The 18229-nt window shown below is 39.8% G+C and overlaps 1 protein-coding gene across 1 annotated transcript in view; it reads left to right on the forward strand.

The window, feature by feature from the left end:
• The window catches only part of chrna1 (cholinergic receptor, nicotinic, alpha 1 (muscle)), a 31344-nt gene extending 13315 nt beyond the window's left edge, over nucleotides 1-18029 (forward strand). The window contains exons 5-9 of the mRNA XM_072579180.1: nucleotides 8146-8341; nucleotides 11545-11782; nucleotides 13965-14188; nucleotides 15731-15970; nucleotides 17484-18029. Of these exons, the coding sequence (XP_072435281.1) occupies nucleotides 8146-8341; nucleotides 11545-11782; nucleotides 13965-14188; nucleotides 15731-15970; nucleotides 17484-17615 (1030 nt within the window). The 3' untranslated portion in view covers nucleotides 17616-18029. The remainder of the gene's footprint in view (nucleotides 1-8145; nucleotides 8342-11544; nucleotides 11783-13964; nucleotides 14189-15730; nucleotides 15971-17483) is intronic.
• Nucleotides 18030-18229: the final 200 nt, after the last annotated feature.

Consider the following 18229-nt stretch of genomic DNA (forward strand, 5'->3'; position numbering starts at 1 on the left):
GTGATGTGCTGACACTTGTGAGATGCCAACAAGATCCTTGAAAGACACCAAAGATGAATAAGTTCAAGCCACAATGATTGCCATCATTGCAGGGCCTAGCAAGCGGTACTGAGAGGTGTGACATCTTCCACAATGAGGGCAAAAATCTGTGATATCAGCCAGGATGGGTGCAGTTTCCTGTAGCACTGATGCTCTGACATGCCCAAGTAACATTGTCTTTGCAATATATCATATACTACAAACGTGCCACAAATTAACTCACTGCTCCTCATTCCCTCTCCTTTGCTCACCTTATGTCACTGCTGAGGATAGAATCATAGAATTTTACAGGACAGAAGGAGGCCATTTGACCCATCATTCCCGAAAGAGCTACCCAGCTAATCCTAGTCTCCAGCCCTATCACTGCAGCCCCTAACTTTAACACTTCGAAACCTCCTATGGAATCCACCTGCACCACTTTCCCAGGCAGCACATTCTAAATCCTAACAAGGCCCAGTGTTGCTGAACAAAGAGATGGGTTCAAGTGTGTATACTTCAACGCAAGGAGTATCAGAAATAAGGTGGGTGAACTTAAGGCATGGATCGGTACCTGGGACTACGATGTTGTGGCCATCACGGAAACGTGGATAGAAGAGGGACAGGAATGGCTGTTGGAGGTTCCTGGTTACAGATGTTTCAGTAAGATTAGGGAGGGTGGTAAAAAAGGAGAGGGGGATGGCGTTGCTAATTAGAAATGGTATAACGGCTGCAGAAAGGCAGTTCGAGGAGGATCTGCCTTTGGAGGTAGTATGGGCTGAAGTCAGAAATAGGAAAGGAGCAGTCACCTTATTGGGTGTTTATTATAGGTCCCCCAATAGCAGCGAAGATGTGGAGAAACAGATTGGGAAACAGATTTTGGAAAGGTGCAGAAGCCACAGGGTAGTAGTCATGGGCGATTTCAACTTCCAAAATATTGATTGGAAGTTCTTTAGATCAAGTAGATTGGACGGGGTGGTGTTTGTGCAGTGTGTCCAGGAAGCTTTTCTAACTCAGTATGTAGATTGTCCGACCAGAGGGGAGGCCATATTGGATTTGGTACTTGGTAACGAACCGAGACAAGTGATGGGCTTGTTAGTGGGTGAGCATTTTGGTGATGGTGACCACAATTCTGTGACTTTCACCTTGGTTATGGAGAGAGATAGGTGCGTGCAACAGGGTAGGTTTTACAATTGGAGGAAGGGTAAATACGATGCTGTAAGACAGGATCTGAGGAGCGTAAGTTGGAGCATAGGCTGTCAGGGAAATATGGAACTTTTTCAAGGAACAGATACAACGTGTCTTTGATATGTATGTAACTGTCAGGCAGGAAAGAGATGGTCGTATGAGGGAACCTTGGTTGACGAGGGAGGTTGAATGTCTTGTAAAGAGGAAGAAGGAGGCTTACATAAGGTTGAGGAAACAAGGTTCAGACGGAATGTTGGAGGGATACAGGATAGCCAGAAGGGAGCTGAAGAAAGGGATTAGGAGAGCTAAGAGAGGGCATGAAAAATCTTTGGCGGATAGGATCAAGGATAACTCCAAGGCATTTTATGCGTATGTGAGAAACATGAGAATGATGAGAACGAGGGTAGGTCCGATCAAGGACAGTAGTGGGAGACTGTGTATTGAGTCGGAAGAGATAGGAGAGGTCTTGAATGAGTACTTTTCTTCAGTATTTACAAACGAGAGGGACTGTATTGTTGAAGACAAGAGTGTGAAACGGACTGGTAAGCTAGAAGAGATACTTTTTAGGAAGGAAGATGTGTTGGGCATTTTGAACAACTTGAGGATAGACAGGTTCCCCGGGCCTGACGGGATATATCCTAGGATTATGTGGGAAGCAAGAGAGGAAATTGCAGAGCTGTTGGCAATGATCTTTTCATCTTCACTGTCAACAGGGGGTGGTACCAGGGTACTGAAGAGTGGCGAATGTTGTGCCCCTGTTCAAAAAAGGGAATAGGGATAACCCCGGGAATTACAGGCCAGTTAGTCTTACTTCTGTGGTAGGCAAAGTAATGGAAAGGGTACGGCGGGATAGGATTTATGAGTATCTGGAAAGACATTGCTTGATTAGGGACAACCAGCACGGATATTTGAGGGGTAGGTCTTGCCTTACAAGTCTTATTGAATTCTTTGAGGAGGTGAGGGTAGAGCAGTGGATGTAGTGTACATGGATTTTAGTAAGGCATTTGATAAGGTTCCCCATGGTAGGCTTATGCGGAAAGTCAGGAGGCATGGGATAGAGGGAAATTGGGCCAGTTGGATAGAAAAATGGCTAACTGGTTGAAGTCAGAGAGTGGTGGTAGATGGTAAATATTCAGCCTGGAGCCCAGTTACAAGTGGAGTTCCGCAGGGATCAGTTCTGGGTCCTCTGCTGTTTGTAATTTTTATTAATGACTTGGAAGAGGGAGTCGAAGGGTGGGTCAGTAAATTAGCAGATGATACGAAGATTGGTGGAGTTGTGGATAGTGAGAAGGGCTGTTGTCGGCTGCAAAGACACTTAGATATGATGCAGAGCTGTGTTGAGGAGTGGCAGATGGAGTTCAACCCTGTCAAGTGTGAGGTTGTCCATTTTGGAAGAACAAATAAGAATGCGGAATACAGGGTTAACGGTAGGGTTCTTAGTAAGGTGGAGGAGCAGGGGGGTCTATGTTCATAGATCTTTGAAAGTTGCCACTCAGGTGGATAGAGCTTGTAAGAAGGCCTATGGTGTATTAGTGTTCATTAGCAGAGGGATTGAATTCAAGAGTCGTGAAGTGATTTTGCAGCTGTACATGACCTTGGTTAGGTCACATTTGGAGTACTGTGTGCAGTTCTGGTCGCCTCACTTTAGGAAAGATGTGGAAGCTTTGGAGACGGTGCAGAGAAGATTTACCAGGATGTTGCCTGGAATGGAGAATAGGTAGTACGAGGATAGGTTGAGAGTTCTAGGCCTTTTTTCATTGGAACGGCGAAGGATGAGGGGTGACTTGATATAGGTTTATAAGATGATCAGAGGAATAGATAGAGTAGACAGTCAGAAACTTTTTCCCCGGGTACAACAGAGTGTTACAAGGGGACATAAATTTAAGGTGAAGGGTGGAAGGTATAGGGGGGATGTCAGGGGTAGGTTCTTTACCCAGAGAGTGGTGGGGGCATGGAATGTGCTGCCTGTGGGAGTGGCAGAGTCAGAATCACCGGTGACCTTTAAGCGGCATTTGGATAGGTACATGGATGGGTACATGGATGGCTAGGACAAATGTTCGGCACAACATCATGGGCCGAAGGGCCTGTTCTGTGCTGTATTGTTCTATGTTCTATGTAATGGGATCTAGGGGTGCAGATGTATAAATTCCTTGAAAGTGGAATCTCAGGTAGACAGGATGGTGAAGAACACTTTTGTCAAATTCGCCTTCATTGGTCAGTGTGTTGAATATAGGAGTTGGGGCATCATGTTATGGCTGTACAGAGCATTGGTGAGGTCACTTTAGAATACTGTTTACAATTCTGGTTGCCCTTTTACAAGAAAGATGTTCTTAAACTTGAGAGGGTGCAGAAAAAATTTTCAAGGATGTTGCCAGGACTGGAGGGTTTGAGTCATAGGAAGATGCTGAATAGGTTGGAGCTATTTTCCCAGGAGCATCAGATGCTGAGGGGTGACCTTATAGAGGTTTATAAAATCATGAAGGACATTGATAGAGTGAACAGCCAAAGTCTTTTCCCAGGGTGGAGGAGCCCAAAAATAGAGGGCATAGGTTTAAGATTTAAAAGCCATCTGGATGGATATTTGAATAGGAAGGGTTCACAGGAAATGAGATTTACATTGTTCACTGCTAGTCAATGTGTACCTACATGTCAGAGCATCAGGTGGGTCTAAACTAATGCAGCAGGGTGATGGGAACCTGAATTGTAGTTCCAGTGTACAGGAGGTTGAGGGTAGTGAGGTCAGGGTCAGATTTACAAGGTCACAAGAGGGCACCAGCAATCAGGATGTTGGTTTGAAATGTGTGTACTTCAATGCCAGGAGCATCTGGAATAAGGTGGGTGAACTTGCAGCATGGGTTGGTACCTGGAATTTCGATGTTGTGGCCATTTCAGAGACAATGCTCAAGGAGAGACAGAAACGGTTGTTGCAGATTCCGGGATGTAGATGTTTCAGCAAGAATAGAGAAGATGGTAGGAAAGGCAGGGGTGTGGCATTGTTAATCATAGTATTACAGCAAATGAGGTAATGTTTGAGGACTCATCCACTAAGGTAGTTTGTGCTGAGGTTAGAAACAGGAAAGGAGAGGTCACCCTGTTGGGAATTTTCTATATGCCTCCAAATTGTTCCAGGGATGTAGAGGAAAGGATAGCAAAGATGATTCTCAGTAGGAGCGAGAGTAACAGGGTAGTTGCTATGGGGGACTTTAACTTTCCCAATATTGACTGAGATTACCACAGTTCAAGTAGTTTAGATGGGTCAGTTTTTGTTCAATGTGTGCAGGAGGGTTCTTTGACACAGTATGTAAACAAGCCAACAAGGGGCAACGTCGTATTGGATTTGGTACTGGGGAATGAACCCAGCCATATGTTAGATTTGGAGGCAGGTGAGCACTTTGGCAATAGTGACCACAATCCGATTATGTTTAGAATAGCAATGAGCAGAGATAGGTATATACCGTGGGGAAAGAGGTACAACTGGGGGAAAGGTAATTATGATGCAATTAGGCAAGATTTAGGATGTTTGGGATGAGGAAGGAAACTGCAGGAGATGGACAGTCTTGAAATGTGGAGCTTATTCAAGAAACAGCTACTGCGGGCCCTTGATAAGTATATACCTATCAAGCAGGGAGTAATTGTTGAGAGAGGGGGCCATGCTTTACTAAAGAAGTTGAAGCTCTTGTCAAGAGGAAGAAAGCTTATGTGAGGATGTGGCATGAAGGCTCTGTTAGAGGGCTTGAGAGTTATAGGTTAGCCAGAAAAGATCTCAAAAGAGGGCTAAGAAGAGCCAGGAGAGGACATGAGAAGTCGTTTGTGGATAGGATCAAGGAAAACCCTAAGGCCTTCTATAGGTATTTCAGGAATAAAAAATGACTCGACTAAGATTGGACTAGACTAAGATTCCTGAAGAAGGGCTTATGCCCGAAAAATCGATTCTCCTGCTCCTCGGATGCTGCTTGGCCTGCTGTGTTTTTCCAGCACCATATTTTTCAACTCTAGACTAAGATTAGAGCCAATCAAAGATGGTAGTGGAAAGTTGTGTGTTGAATCTGAGAATATAGGGGAAGTGCTTAATGAATACTTTTCATCAGTATTCACATTGGAAAAGGGCAATGTTAGTGAGAATACGGAGATACAGGTTACAAGATTAGATGGGATTGAGGTTGACAAAGAGGAGGTTTAGCAATTTTGGAAGATCTGAAAATAGATAAGACTCCAGGGTGAATGGGATTTATCCTCAGATTCTCTTGGAAGCCAGGGAGGAGATTGCAGAGCCTTTGGCTTCGATCTTTATGTCAGCATTGTTGTCAGGAGTAGTGCCAGATGATTGGAGGATAGCAAATGTTGGGGAGGGGAGTCGGGACAACCCTGGTAGTTATAGGCCAGTGAGCCTTACTTCAGTTATGGGTAAGGTGTTGGAAAAGGTTGTAAGAGATAGGATTTATAAAAATCTGGAAAGGAATAATTTAATTAGGGATAGTCAACATGGTTTTTTGAAGGATAGGTTGTGCCTCACTAACCAAATTGAGTTCTTCGAGAAGGTAACAAAACAGTGGATGAAGGTAAAGTGGTTGATGTGGTGTATATAGTCTTCAGTAAGGCATTTGGTAAGGTTCCATATGGTAGGCTATTGCACAAAATAAGGAGTATCAGGATTGAAGATGACTTAGCAGATTGGCTAGCTGAAAGAAGACAGACGGTGGTGGTTACTGGGAAATGTTCATCCTGGAGCTCAATTACCAGTGGTGTGCCGTAAGGATCTGTTTTGGAGCACTACTGTTTGTCATTTTTATAAATGATCTGGATGTGGGTATAGAAGGGTGGGTTAGTAAATTTGCAGATGACACTAAGGTAGATAGATTGTGGATAGTGCTGAAGGATGTTGTGGGTTACAGAGGCTCACAGATAAGATGCAGAGCTGGGCTGAGAAGTGGCAAATGGAGTTTAATGCGTAAAAGTGTGAGGCAGTTCACTTCGGAATAAGTAACAGAAATGCAGGTACTGGGCTAATGGTAAAATTCTTGGCAGTGTGGATGAACAGAGCTCTTGGTGTCCAGGTGCATAAATGTTGTGGTTCTGTTCGCCGAGCTGGGAATTTGTGTTGCAGACGTTTCGTCCCCTGTCTAGGTGACATCCTCAGTGCTTGGGAGCCTCCTGTGAAGCGCTTCTGTGATGTTTCCTCCGGCATTTATAGTGGTTTGAATCTGCTGCTTTTGGTTGTCAACCAAAAGCGGCAGATTCAAACCACTATAAGTGCTGGAGGAAACATCACAGAAGCGCTTCACAAGAGGCTCCCAAACACTGAGGATGTCACCTAGACAGGGGACGAAACGTCTGCAACACAAATTCCCAGCTCGGCGAACAGAACAACAACGAGCACCCGAGCTACAAATCTTCTCACAAACTTTGAGGTGCATAAATCCCTGAAAGTTGCCATCCAGATTGATAGGGTTGCTAAGAAGGCATATGATGTGTTGGTGATTGTTGGTAAGGGGATTGAGTTTCAGAGCCACGAGGTCATGCTACAGCTGAACAGGTGTGGCCTTTATAGTGTCTTGGAATATTGCATGCATTTCTGATCACCGCATTATAGGAAGGATGTGGATGCTTTGGAAAGGGTTCAGTGGAGATTTGCTAGGATGTTGCCTGGTATGGAGGGATGGTCTTATGAAGAAAGGCTGAGGGAATTGAGGCTGTTTCCGTTGGAGAGAAGAAGGTTGAGAGGCGACTTAATAAAGACGTATAAGATAATCAGAGTTAGACAGGGTGGACAGTGAGAGCCTTTTTCCTCGGATGGCGAAGGCTACCATGAAGGGACATAGCTTTAAATTGAAGGGCGATAGATTTAGGACAGATATCAGGGGTAGTTTCTTTACTCAGAGAGTGGTAGGGGTGTGGAATGGCCTGCCTGCAACAGTAATAGACTTGCCGACATTAAGGGAATTTAAATGGGCATTGGTCATACATATGAAGAGGGGCACCAGATGAATTTCACAGGTTGGCGCAACATCAAGGGCTGAAGGCTCTGTACTGAGCTGTAATGTTCTATGTTCTATGTTCTATGTTCCATGCTCAATGTTCTGTTAACTAATTTTTCTCTTTTTTTTATCTTATCCCATATTATGGCCACCATCAGTTTAGCCAATATTGATGTCAAGCTGGCAGGTCTGTGGTTTCCTGGGTTATCCTTTATCCATTTCTTAAACAACAGGATGTTGATGCAGATCGGGCGACTGTAATTCCAACAATAGTTGTTGCCATTCCTCTACTCAACTGAACTCATCATAATTTCTCGTGCTCAGCCTCATGATCCCTGGAGGGGTGCAACCCCATCCACTGTCTGACACATATAGACCACTCTGATACATTGACACATCCAAAAGTATTTGCATATCACTGGCAGAAATTTTACTTTCGGACATGCTTTCTTGAATGGGTCAAACATGTTGTTACCTCTCTTAACCTGAACAGTCCCTGGTCCTTTGTCCAATCTGTGTGCCCCACCAAAAAATCCAGTAAACCCCTAACAAGCTGACAGTAAATTCATTAACATGGTTAAGGCCTCATTTCCAAATCGGATACATTTCCACAGCCTACCTTTATCTATCCTGAGCAAAATCACCATGGCAGGAACCTTGATGTACAATCAGCAGGCCAGCTGCTCATATTAATTTTTACACCTGAGTCCTTCTGTACTTGCCCCACTGGGACCTAAATCTCCCTTAATACCTTAGATTAGAGAATTTTACAAGGTCAGAATTAGCTCATAGGGTAAATTATGTCCTTTTAATTGTTCTGGAACTTAGCTAAAAATGAAACCATCTTTCAACATATCTAACACTCTCCAAAGAAGCTGTTCACATAGACTGTGATATTAATCTATGTATTGCTTTTTTCTAAAAACATGACTCTTCACAGTAATATTTGTATTTTGTTTTACTACAGTGCGGATGGTGAATTTGCCATTGTTCATATGACAAAGGTGCTTTTGGAATATACAGGAAAAATAATCTGGAATCCTCCGGCAATTTTTAAAAGCTATTGTGAAATCATTGTCACATATTTCCCATTTGACCAACAAAACTGCAGCATTAAACTGGGAATCTGGACATTTGATGGAACAAGAGTTGCCATATTTCCGGTATGTTTACGTCTTCGCCTAAAATGTTTGCTTTTACTGTTGTATTTTGAAAAAGCAAAACATCCTTTTTACACATTGAGCTTAATTTTTCATATGAAGATTTTGAATTACATTCTTTTGAAATGTACTGAATTTTTCTGAGGTACAGACTGGTTTGGCCAAGTCACCATTCTTTTGACATCAAACTGTATAATCTATACAATCCTCTACCCATCCTACATTATAAAGGAGCTCAGGAGAAGTTGTTGGATAATTGTCTTGGCACAGTGAATATAAAGTCTGTATAGTATATAGAAAACTTGCTGAGGTTTCTGTCCATGGATGGAAAAATCTAGCACTTTCTATTAGGGGTAGTCATTTTTCCTTGTCAGATTTTCCTGAAATTACTCTACCTAAGCAACCTAGTTGCTTCAGGCACAAGAACAGAAAAATCTGCCACAATAGATTTAACTCAGTCATAGATTTTACAGCAAGAAGGGTATGAAGAAAGAGTTCAGGTTTAAGCACTGTACCTGGAGACTACTGAATGGATGTAAAATTTGCCAATTGACACATGAGAGCTGATTATATCAGGAAATTCAGAAGAGATTTGCAGAAATACCCAGAGAAAGTTTGATAGAGTATGATGGTATCGTGGATTCTTTTAATCCCTAGACACTGGGTTAGATATATAAATAAAACTGACTATATCCTGTCTTTCTATTCATATCGTCTCACGTACTTAATCAACCATAACAGAGACAGTTCAGGAAAATCACAATACACATTTTAATTTTAAATTATACTTAAAATATTTTAGTTACAACTTCTGAATCATAAGTTGGATTTAAAAATATAACATTTATAATTCATCAGGGCAAGTGTTTTTCTTCTATGCTTTTCGGGAACTCTCAAATCCCAGGCACAAAGGGAAGGAAAATCTTTTATTTGTTCTTAAGATGAGGGCATTGCTGGCTAGGCCAGCATTTACCATTCAGCTCTACTTGCCCAAAGGCTAATTTAAAGTCAACTGCATTGCTGTTGTTCTGGAGTCACGTGTAGCCAGACTAGGGAAGGATGGCAGATTTCCCTCCTAAGGATATTAGTGAATTAGATAGGTTTTTGCAATAATTGACAATGGCTACATGGTCAACATTAGGGCAGCTTTTTATATTCCAGAGTTTTATTGAATTTAAATTTCACCATCTGGCATATTGCAATTCAAATACATGTCCCCCAGAAAATTATCCTAGGTCTCTGAAAGAAATGCAGAAAATGCCGGAGATACTCAGCAGGTCTGGCAGCATCTGTGTAGAGAGAAAACAGTTAATATTTTGAGACCTGTATGACTTATTGGAGGGTTGTTTGCAGACATGTATATTGGGAGCGGGTGCTGCAACAAATAACAGGCTCTCCAGCTTATCTTTCTGTTTCAGTGCCAAGGTTCATTTATTTTAAAGGGTCTCCAAAATAAATGTTTGTCACGTCTAGCATTCGACCCCACTCCAGGAAGACAACAAATACCTATAGGTTCAAAAATTGTATTCCTTTTTTGATGGCAAGTGTGAATCAGGAATCCTAGGTGGCAACACCCACTCCTCTGGATTCAACCAGAAGGCATCAAGGACACTGGTTATTATAGATAATTACTGGTGTTACAAGCCAATAAGACAGAGGTATTCTCACCTTGCTTGCAGTTAAAAGAAAATTGTGTTTAGTTTAGGGGATTGGAATAAACCCGAGTACAAAAGTTGATTCTTCTCCAGATCTATAAAGGTTTCAGTGAAATAATTGAGTGGGAAAATTTCACAATTTAAATTATGTCGTACAATTCAAATAGTGGGCAATATTGAATGCAATATAATGTTGTGATTGAGGTGTTTGTTGATTGATATTGTCATAATGCTGAGTTAATGTTGGGCAAGGAACAGGTTCAAACTAAGCTTCTCTTTTACAGCGCTCTCTGTCTAGTAGATAATTATACATTTATACAGATTGGTTGCAAATATATGAACCAAGGGATGGATAGTTAACTGGTTTCTGGCATGGGGTGTGATCTGGAGAAAATCTGAATCCGTGAAAGCCGGATGTGAAATATCTGCCTTCTTTCACGATAATTTACAAAGCACATGCAGGACCTCTAGTGGCAACATACTGAATTGTAATACAATATTGCAAACTTTGAATTTCATTTCTGCCAATCCTCCCAGCACGCTAACCCTCATTTTTTTTGTGAGAAATAAATAAGGAAAAATGTGTCTTGTTTTGACAACACCAATAGGCGGATGACATTTTCCCATAATTCAAAAGTGAAACCTTCATGGAAGGATGATTACAAAAGGCTCCAACAATATTAATAAATAGTGCTAAAGATTGGATTCAGGTGAAAATTAGCGATAAAGCATTTGGGTAAAATTAATTGTCATTTGATACTTGCATGCTACACCCTGCTTAATGCAAATTACAAATTCAACAAGATTATGTCATCTATATTAAAGAGCTTGAGTAATAGGCCATGTCAGAGAAAGAAATTTATCTCAAATAACAATTTTATGCAATTTCCATGCAAGTTTGAAGTAAGAAACTTATATGTTTATGGATGTTCTTTAGAGCACTTTGAAACGTGAAAATTAGTAAGTATTTAACAGGATACAACAACTATAGACTTCAATATATTTAGTGTAGCACAAGCATATGGAATTGACTGGCAGGTCATCTGACCCAAGAAGCCTTTCCAATATAGTAATGATGTCCTTAACCTCATGATCAGACAACCTCACTACCCAGTAACAATATAGTCTCTCAGGAGAGCAGCTAAAGTCCCCCAAGGTCAAATTAAAGAATACTATAGAAATTCTTATGATATTTTATCGGAGGCTTTTTGATGATCCCCACATCCACCTGTTAATTTGCCACAATATGAGGTTAATATGAAGCATCCCCCTTTTCAGAAATTGAGTGCATCTGAATACTCCTTTTTATCCAAAATGAATCCAAAGTGATATCCATCAAGCACTTTATCTATAAATGATGTCAGAATAATGGACCACCAATTCCTTGAATCTTACTTCATCGCCCTTTTTGTAAATTGGAACTACCTAAACAAGGAAAAATTATTTATTAAACATGTGGACAAATAACTTTAAAAGTCTTATATCTTACATAAAGATTCAATTTTTGATTTAACATAGCAAGATAATTACAATGCTGTGGTTCTCATTCAGGAAAGTGATCGACCAGATTTGAGTGACTTCATGGAGAGTGGAGAGTGGGTAATGAAAGATTATCGTGGATGGAAGCACTGGGTGTATTATACCTGCTGTCCAAATACTCCTTACCTCGATATCACCTATCACTTTATCATGCAGCGGCTACCACTGTATTTTGTCGTAAACGTCATTATCCCTTGTCTGCTCTTTTCCTTTTTAACTGGATTAGTATTTTACTTGCCAACTGATTCAGGTATGAAAAAAAATTACGTTTGATTTACAATTTGTCATTGTGGAAAGAAACTCATCTGTTCTATGAGATATTTAAAATATGGAAGTAAAATAAAATCAGATTGTTCTGCCTGTACTATTTTGTAGAGCTACAATTTCTACCCACTTGCATTCTTTTCATCTTACCTTCTGTAACTTCGTTCCTAAGCCAGGTTGGTTTCTCTGGTTTTCAAATTTTTTTTTGTAATTCATTCATGGAATGAGAACTTTGCAGGCTAGGCGATCATTTATCATTTAATATCCTTGAAGAAAGATGGTGGTGAGCTATCCTCTAAGGCACTGCAGTCCTAGGGGGGATTGTTTCTTAAACTCTTTAATTAATGGTTATGAAGCTTTAGATTCACTTTAGTAGTTTTCAGATACACATGTGTGATACTATTTCACTTCATATTCATTCACAAACTCCTAATTCAGCACTTACAGCCTTTGGTTTTTTTTTGTTTAACTATCACCATTACTCAGTATCCTTCGTTTATTTTACAACTATTTGCTTTATTGGTCTCATGGTACCTTAGATTCATCTCACATGTATTCCATCTTCATCAACCTTACATTCACTCAGACATGATCTCTATCTGTCCATCATATGCTCATTCATACTCAATGCATTTAGTCATTTCGAGACTCATTTATTATACACATTGTTTTGCACTTTTCTGTGACAGAATGCAAGCTTACTATTACATTAGCAATCATCAGTTGACAACTTACCGTGTCGGCTGCGGTGGTGGTAGTGCCCAGAGCGGGGACTCCTGCATGCAGTGGTGGCAGCTGGAGTGCGGAGTCTGGTGGTGTTGGCAATGCAGTGGCAGCAATGGAACCAGGGTGTCCCTGGGCATCAGCATTGCTATACCGAGAATGGGGACTCCTTGCAGAGACCTTGCAGAAACCCTGGAGCTGTGCTTTAGGCTCAATTTGAACAGATGACAAATTCTATTTAAGTAATTCTTTTTTATTATTTTTGTAACTTAACATGGCGGTAGCAAAGTACTTTCTTCCTAGATATGTGTGGCAATAGATTAATTAATTCATTAAGTCATTTATTAATTCATGTTTTCAAATAATTAAATACTTAATAATGAAAACAATAATAATGCAAATGCTGAAAAATCTAAAAACTGAAAAATATCAGAATTCTTTTATCAATTTTCTGTTCATGTTCAATAATTGCTGGTGGATTGCAGCTGAATATTTAAGACATTATTTCATTCTGTCCACTATCACAATTACTTTTTAATCACTGTGCAAAGTGAGCAATAGACAATAGTAAGATAGCTTACATGAAAATAACCTTCAGGTGTCAATGCCATTATTACAAAATTGCATAAATGTTAGTATGCCAATTGAGACTTTGCACAATCATTGGTTTGAATTACTCAGATAATGCTTCTCGTGAGGTGAAACAGGTTTTAACATCTAGCTGATATAAAACTCTGTCAAAGAGGCTAGACCGAACAGGGATGCAGGGGAGCAGGAATAAACTAATGCCTTTTAGAAATACAAATAAATATTATGCCACCCATTCAAAGATAACAATTTCTGTTTTTGGGTCAGGGCTTTATTTTCATACTACTTCATTTCCAAGCTGTGAGCACTGCACATGCAGCCTGCTGGAGCCTGCCAGTTTTAGAAAGGTGAGAAAACAGCTTACTCCTACACTGAGTTCGACAGCAGGTGGGAACCTGGGGGTGTTGCAAATTTTGAAGAGATTAACGATGAACCAGTGAATTATTTTTCCTGCCTTCATAAAATTTATAATTCAAGGACTCTTGGTTAGACTATTCATTGGCTAATACAAATGGGAGGAGGGACGACATCTGAAATTTATAAATTAAGTCCTACACCAGTTTGAACAACTGTTTGGATTTGTAAGCAGCCTTATATGCACAACAGATGAGTATGCTACTTGACCATTTACAGGTTCACCTGAAGTTCCTGTAAACAGTTCTTGGACTTCAATGTGTTTCTTCACATTCTTCCTAATTTTCAACTGTCTGCTGTTTGTTTCTCAGTTAAGAATGAGATTTCCAACAGTTGGAAATTGTTTCTGATTTCATTTGGTAAATACGTGCATATTGATAAAGTTTCTTCTTTGTTAGTAGTTCATATACTTTTTGTAGCACTGACTTCTTATTTCTGTGCAGGTGAGAAGATGACTTTGAGCATTTCGGTTTTGCTGTCTCTGACAGTGTTCCTACTGGTTATTGTTGAGCTGATCCCTTCAACTTCCAGTGCTGTGCCTTTAATTGGCAAATACATGCTCTTTACAATGATTTTTGTCATCAGTTCAATCATTATTACTGTCATTGTAATTAATACTCATCATCGATCTCCAAGTACACATACAATGCCACAATGGGTACGCAAGGTGAGATATCATCTGTTTTATTAATATTTGAGAAAAAAGTCAAGAGATCAAAAGCAACGCTTAAGGACCCCAGGAGGCTAGATCAAATTCTGATCATTACGTAGAATTTCTCAACGGGAACATGAATATCCTATTCATAAAAATTGGAACTTCACCAATAGTAAGTCAACCAAATAAACAACAGATGGAGAATGAATTTGCAGCAACAAAACATCTCTTACAGCAGCATTAAGGTCCATTTGGTTTCAATCATGAACATTTCAACATTGCAGTTGCATTCTGTGATCCTGGCCAACTCTGAGGCAGTGACACTGACTTCACTGTTTCTCTCTATGTGTCCACCAAAGATCAGGAGAATGGGGCTTTATATTAGTCAAAAATCTGTATTAACAACAGGATGTTGGAGAAGTGGGATAAACACTTCTTTCATTTGACAATAATATCCCTGATGGCATCCCTGTAATGAACATTCAACACTTGTGACTTCACCTTTTAGACTGGAATAGCAGATAGCTTCTTTAGACAAGCTGTCTGGCTTTGTGTCTGTGCTAAAAGCAAGTCAAGACAAAAGTACTGTGGGTCTTTAATTGGAGAGTAAGCGAAGATAGAGATCTTCTGGGCATACAGTTAGGCATAAAGTGAGTGAGCATGAATACAGTTGAGAAAGGAACCTTGAGACCAACCTTGTCCAATGAGATGGGTGCCTGCCCAGTGTGCAAAGTGCCCTGGCATCAGCATTACCATGACAGGTGCTGATGCACTTCAAAGTGCAACATTGAAGTGCAGAACTGTAATTTGAGTTGGAGATGCTCCATGAGGATACAAAGAGGCTGGTACATGTCTGATGCCAACCTCTATGTATCAGAGGTGAGAGGCCAAAAATGTCCCAGTCATAGGCTCAAGGAGCAAGCAGTGAGCTGATTTTTAGGTACTTACTCTAACTTTCATTTGTGAATTGTCACCAGCAATGGGGAAAGATAGAAAAATGCATATCAGTAAGGTGACAGTATGTATTAATAATACGTGCAATCAGACTTCTCGCCACTTGATAGCAAGGTTCTCGCCTTGGTGTTCAAAACTCGGTTGTGAAATCAAACTTTTCATTCTTGATGCGTATCCTTTGAATCACCTCCCGCCTATGCCTTCCCCAAATCCATCATTCCTCTTAATACTGATATTCATGTATTTCTTCTTACTGCCCCCTCTGGCCATACTCCCAGTCACCTAGGTCCCATGTTCTAGAATTCCGTGTTTACACCCTCCACCTCTGTACCTTCCTCTCCACCCTTGAAATTCTTCTTAAAACCTACTTCATCAACTCATCTTTAGGTCTTTCCTGCTAATACATTAGTTAAAGGCTTGCTATTCATTTTTCTTTATCAGATAACCCAGTCTTTCATTGATTTTCTGTATTTAAGAGGTTATTTGCAGTTTTTGTCATGAAACTAGTTGAAATATTGCAAAGTTCCAAATGCAGATTTAATTATTTATTGAGATATAGATTTTCTGGTATGTCACTATTTGGTTATCACTGTTTTTCAGGTTTTTATTGACACCATACCCAATATAATGTTTTTCTCAACAATGAAACGAACAAAAAAGGAGAAACAAGAGAAAAGCATATTTCCTGAGGACATTGATATCTCTGACATTTCTGGAAAACAAGCAACAGGAAACATTACTTTCCAAACTCCTTTAACAAAAAACCCAGATGTCAAAAGTGCCATTGAGGGGATCAAATACATTGCAGAGCACATGAAGTCTGATCAGGAATCAAACAATGTAAGCATTTTATATACTTTATTTCCATTTTAGTTTATATTAATAAACAGTTGAATAACTCTTAGCCAGTTGTAAGATTTTGTAATATACCAAAAATAATTTTGAATTTGACACTTACTTGGTTTCCACATTATATTGGCACTGACATGACGCTAATGCAAATCCTGAATGAAATTCTGTGTGGCAGTGACAATGGGGTACTGTACCTCCTGTTTTTTCTTGACCTGTCTGCAACCTATTACACATTGCCATCATCATCCTCATGGAATGCTTCTCCTTCACTGTCCACTGTGGTTGCCTTATTTTATTGTAATCTTCCAATCATAGCCATAGAATCTCCCCTGATGGACTTATTTGCGTTCAATGACCTCTGAAGTTGCCCAGTGGTCTGTTCTTAGACTCATCCTCTTTTTCATTTACATGCTGCTCCTTCATGTCACCAGTGAAAACATCATGCCGGGTTCTACAAGTTTTCTGAGAGCAGCCCCAGCTCTATCTCACCTCAACACCACCAACTCTTTTAACCCCTCGACTGCATTATTGCTGTCAGGCTACCCTGTCTGAATTCAAATAGTGCATGAGCACAAATCTCCTATAATTAAGAAGTGGAAAAATGGCCTGCAATTACAAAAATCCATTATATATTCTCCTCTCACTGACCACTGTTTCAGGATAAACCTGAGTGTTCACAACATCAACTTCTATTTGATCCACACTTGCGGTTCATCCCCTACATCCTCTACATCCTCCTCATTAATGAAACCATCAATTCCACTTCCAGGATATTACCTCACCCTCTGCATCAGCCATCTGCTGCCTGTAACCTTCATCTCCATGTCTGCTTTCTGCAAACTCAATTATTCTAATCTTCTCATGCCCAGCCTCCCAACTTGAATTCCTCCAAAATTATATTAACTTGCACAAAGTCCTTTTCATTCATCACACCTGTGCTCATTAACGTTCATTGATACCCAATTCCCAAGGAATTGGATTTAAAAATTCCATTTTTATATTCAGATCCCTCCTTAACCTTACTGCTCCCTGTCTCTGTGATTTTGTGTAGCACTGCAGCATTGCAAGAAATCTGTGCCCCCCAATTTTGGTTTGTTGTACATCCCATCTCTCTTGACCACAGCAGCCATGCCCTAGACTGGTGTAAACCTTAAGCACTGAAATTCTGACCCTCAATCCTGTCCTAATGTCTCTTCCCCTGGATTATTGCTTTATTTTTCTGCTTGTGCTCCTGTGAAAGGCCTTGACATGCCTGACATGGTCAAAGCATAAACTGTTTATATCCTTTACACTGATCAACACAGTAATTGCCAAGAAATAAAATGAAAATAAAATCTAACAGTAAAATCAAATATTTTTTTTGTTCAATGGAGTTCAAAATTTCCATCTTGTGCTCACAGCACTAGAAATTTGTCAACTAAATCAGCTCTTGAAGATCTTACCATAGCTGCAGTTAATAATAGTAATAATAATACTTATTTACTTTTAATTTCAATACTAGGCTGCAGACGAATGGAAGTATGTTGCAATGGTTATTGATCACATTCTGCTGGGTGTCTTCATGTTGGTTTGTATTATCGGTACCCTGAGTGTCTTTGCTGGTCGTCTCATTGAACTCAATCAGGAGGGCTGAATCTTCATAATGAACTGTCAATATGTTACTGATAAAGGGAATCGCTGTTGCTCCATAGAAAAGATGATTAGTTTGAACGTCGTAACTGTAGTCTATTGTATAAGGTACAGAGTTTACATTGTATTACATGAAGAGAATTTAAAACCATGTTCGTAAAAAAAGGTTAGTGCAAGAGCAGCCAAAAAAATGAAAACACACATCATAGAAAAATAAACTATATAAAGAATTAGATTTGAAGTCATTTGTAATTTGATACAGAAACACAATTATGTAGAAAATTGAACATGATAGACTGAGATCTCAAGCATGCATTTATTATCTAATAGGTCGTGTTGCTGAATGTTTGGAAACACTGTATAATTTTATGTTTTCTTTACAAAATTATTAATAAATAGTTACTGATTTCAAACAACATTTTGCATTTATGGTTCAATTTATTGCAGTTACAGTTGAATAATTCAAGATCAATTTCATTTTGTCAGAGAACAGTGATTGTAAAAAGGGATTGAAAATGAATTTTTTAAAGGTCATTAAGTGCATGACCCTACCAGAGTGTTATCTTAATATTTCCCCAGAAATCTTAATAACACCATAACACTTATTTATTAAAACTT

The sequence above is a fragment of the Chiloscyllium punctatum genome, chromosome 10 (genome assembly GCF_047496795.1).
Source record: "Chiloscyllium punctatum isolate Juve2018m chromosome 10, sChiPun1.3, whole genome shotgun sequence".
In the NCBI taxonomy this organism is placed as follows: Eukaryota; Metazoa; Chordata; class Chondrichthyes; order Orectolobiformes; family Hemiscylliidae; genus Chiloscyllium; species Chiloscyllium punctatum.